Raw genomic sequence first — 3,172 nt, 5'->3', positions numbered from 1 at the left:
ATCAATGTAGGACAAAAATCTTATCTGTCACAAAGAGTCCGGCGTAAACCGTGAGCAGGTAGAGAAATTAAAAGACAGAATACCGTAAATCACAACTGCTGCCAAATTTCGGCTGAGCAAAATAGAACTACCTTTCAGGATATTCAGCGATCGTTGCTCGAACACTCTCCCATCCCCACCCCCATCCCCAAACCCCAACCTCACCCCCTCTCCTTCACCATTGAACGCCTGTCACGTAGGCTATATTACGTTCAGACAGGCGCGCAGTCATAATTTACTGGTCTAATCAGCCTATTCTATAACCCTGTCTTGGATGTCACTTCGCCATGAGGGATTTTATTGGAATAGGGGCGCTTGTTAAGAAAGAAACAGCACTCATCTAGGGAACGCGTATTGGAAGAAGGGTGCTAAATTGAATCATTACGGTGGCCTTATTAGATCGAGCACGCTTACGTTTATATCTTTTTATTCTTTACAAGTTAGTCAACTTTGTGAATCAGTCGCTATCCAATCATCTTACAGCAAAGATTCTTTCATGACACTAACAGCCCTCTGACCGCGTTTAGTTTTGCGCCCAGGCTTCGCCTCGCCTTGTTTCGTCAGCGCTAGATACCAGTCAGGATTGAGCATGGACTGATACGAAGTGCACTCGGTCCCACAAGTCTCTTTGAAGACACATTCTGGCCGAGATGAGGAGGTCTGTGGAATTTAAAAAATAAATGACCAAAAACAAAAGAAAGTAATGTAATAGGATTTAGTGGAGCAAGATCAAGACTCAACGAGTATAAGGGAAAAAAAAAACTAGTATCTTCGAACCCCACACTTATCAGTGATATTGTTTTTGAGTCTCTACCCGGTTATTCCAAACACTATTGTCCTCCAGACAATTCAATTCAAAACCAGACAGTTCTTACTTACTGTGGTATATAACTCTCCGTTTGAACTCATTGCAATGTACTTTCCTGCCGCTTTTCCTTTTATCATGACCACACCGGCCTCCACAAACTCCATTACGAGAAAAACTATTGACAAAGAAACACAAGAAATAGCAGCTGCGGCTGGGTCACAAATGTCAGTGTTTCACTGATTCCTGTTTGTATATTATGGAGCAACTGGGACCTGTTGCCTAAGTACAGTGTTAGTTTGGTTCTGAATGGGATGCTAGCGCTGCAGGTTTCTTTTAACAAAGTTACGACAACGACTACTACGCAACATGGCGGCCATACTCTTCCTAATAGGTCGACCGAAACATGCAGCCTTGGTTTACAGCGTACATCTTTGATATTGGACATCCAGGTTATGGTCAGTTGACGCCTATAAAAACAAGTACTGGTTTTTGATTGGATCGCAGGCTCAAGCTAGGTTAACGTCTTAAAACTGTTGGGCATTGGTCGTTGGCGGGAAAGTGAAAAACGTAAATTAATCATCTTAGTCAGTAACATGATGTTTGTCTGGCTAGTTTTCTGATTTTCTGATGACTTCGTGTAGAGCATCGATACACCTTAATATTGTAACTGTATAACAAAGCTACCAAAGGACACGATTGCAGTGTAGACAATTACACACAGGGAACCCAATATTATAACAGGACTACCCAATTTACTTAAGATCGCCTTCCAAGTATTCCATTTTAAAAGAACAGCGCAATGTACGGCGAATGACAAAGAGTGAAAATCATCAACAACGAATTACGATTTTGATGTTTCACCAAATTATTTAAATTAACATTGAAAGCGGAAAACTGGCCGACAATCAATTGGTCAAAAAATTAAGTTCATCACCGTAATTGTGTTTTTCTTTTTCGTGTCTGGCTTCACGTAGACAATGCTATATTTTCAATAACCGTCAGAACTCCTTTTCTTCTAGTTTCAAGACGTAGTACCTGACCTCAGTGAAGTTCACATCAAAAATACATTTTTTTCATTGATACTCGGCCTTTTCGAATGCAAATCTCGATTTCTTGAAACTGAAAACTGCTTAAAGCCATGTAGATTTAAAGAAGTTATACTCCTAACTGACTATTACGCATTTCCTTTAATGTAATTTTAGAGAATATCGCTCTATATGAAGCCGACATCCCTTCCTCGCTTGATGATTTTCTTTAATCTCCTCGCCTGTCTACTTGACAATGTATCAACATCGTAAAGAGAAATTAGAAAATGATCGCTCTCGGAAATAAACGGCTAAAAAATGCTAAGAAAAGGTTTCACTTGAGTTATGGCTGGGTTACAATTCCTAGGCACGAATGTAACACGCAGGCATTCTGTAAGTTATACGTTACATTAAAATTAGCGAAATATATTTCTCTACTCACTGTGAATATCATTTTCGTCCCGGCTTCCCTGTACGTCGTTCTCGTTTACTCTGAGGTAGAAGCCATGACTGCATTTTAAATGCTTCGATGACGACGTGTAGGGAGTGAAATGAACCATGTCGTTTGTTGTTGTTGTTAGTGGATTTGCGATACACTGAAGATATTTTGAGTGTAGTAGTCTAACTTAATTGCACACCTCGATTAATCGTGATTGACGCCTACCAAGTTAAAAGAATTTCGTTTCACTCACCCTTTGCATTTTCTTTTAGTTTGGAACGGCACGTGATTTTATCTTCTACATCGTCTCTTTTGGCCAGCGGTAGCTTATTGAAGAACTATCTTGCATCCTTGTTGGTACCAAACTTACACTGACGTGCTTAGCATTTGAGACGCCGTCTTAGACCTCGACAGTGAGAATTCCCTGGTGCCGAGACGGGATATGCCTTTTGCCTCTGTTTCAAAATGAGCTGCTCTTTGCCTCTGTTTCAAAATGAGGCTCGGCGCAAAAACTATGGCTATAGTCTATGAGCCCTCGACAACAACTCTTTATATGACAACAGGGCACGATCGCACACACGACATTTTGAAAGGGAAATTTTTCCTTAAACGATACCTAAGAAAAAAAATTTCCTGACCGCTCATGAAGTATAATCATGAGCGAAAGTCAACTGGCTGGGCCTCGTCGACAAGGAGCTCATAGAAAACCTAGGGACATTGTCCAATTATTAACGCTTACTGATGGCCTTTGTGTATCATCAAATATTTTCTTATATGTAAGTTATCGGTGGAGGTGGCTACCTTGAGACGTGGGTATTTCCTTTTAGTGTCTCGCTTTACAAACGTAGCCCTATTTTTGAA

At 40.6% G+C, this 3,172-nt stretch overlaps 1 protein-coding gene across 1 annotated transcript; it reads right to left on the bottom strand.

Moving 5' to 3' along the window:
- Window positions 1-431: 431 nt before the first annotated feature.
- LOC149104872 (fibroblast growth factor 2-like) lies at window positions 432-2,432 on the bottom strand. Its single transcript, XM_089271474.1, has 3 exons — window positions 2,315-2,432; window positions 919-1,022; window positions 432-699 (listed from the first exon to the last, which is right to left on the bottom strand). Exons 1-3 carry the CDS (start codon window positions 2,430-2,432, stop codon window positions 517-519), a joined length of 405 nt encoding a protein of 134 aa, XP_089127600.1. The 3' UTR covers window positions 432-516.
- Window positions 2,433-3,172: the final 740 nt, after the last annotated feature.

Source organism: Orbicella faveolata, unplaced genomic scaffold (genome assembly GCF_042242905.1).
Source record: "Orbicella faveolata isolate gen_17 unplaced genomic scaffold, um_ofav_v1 contig_34, whole genome shotgun sequence".
In the NCBI taxonomy this organism is placed as follows: Eukaryota; Metazoa; Cnidaria; class Anthozoa; order Scleractinia; family Merulinidae; genus Orbicella; species Orbicella faveolata.
The sequence above is the reverse complement of the archived record's forward strand: the minus strand, read 5'-3'. Positions and strand labels throughout refer to the sequence as shown.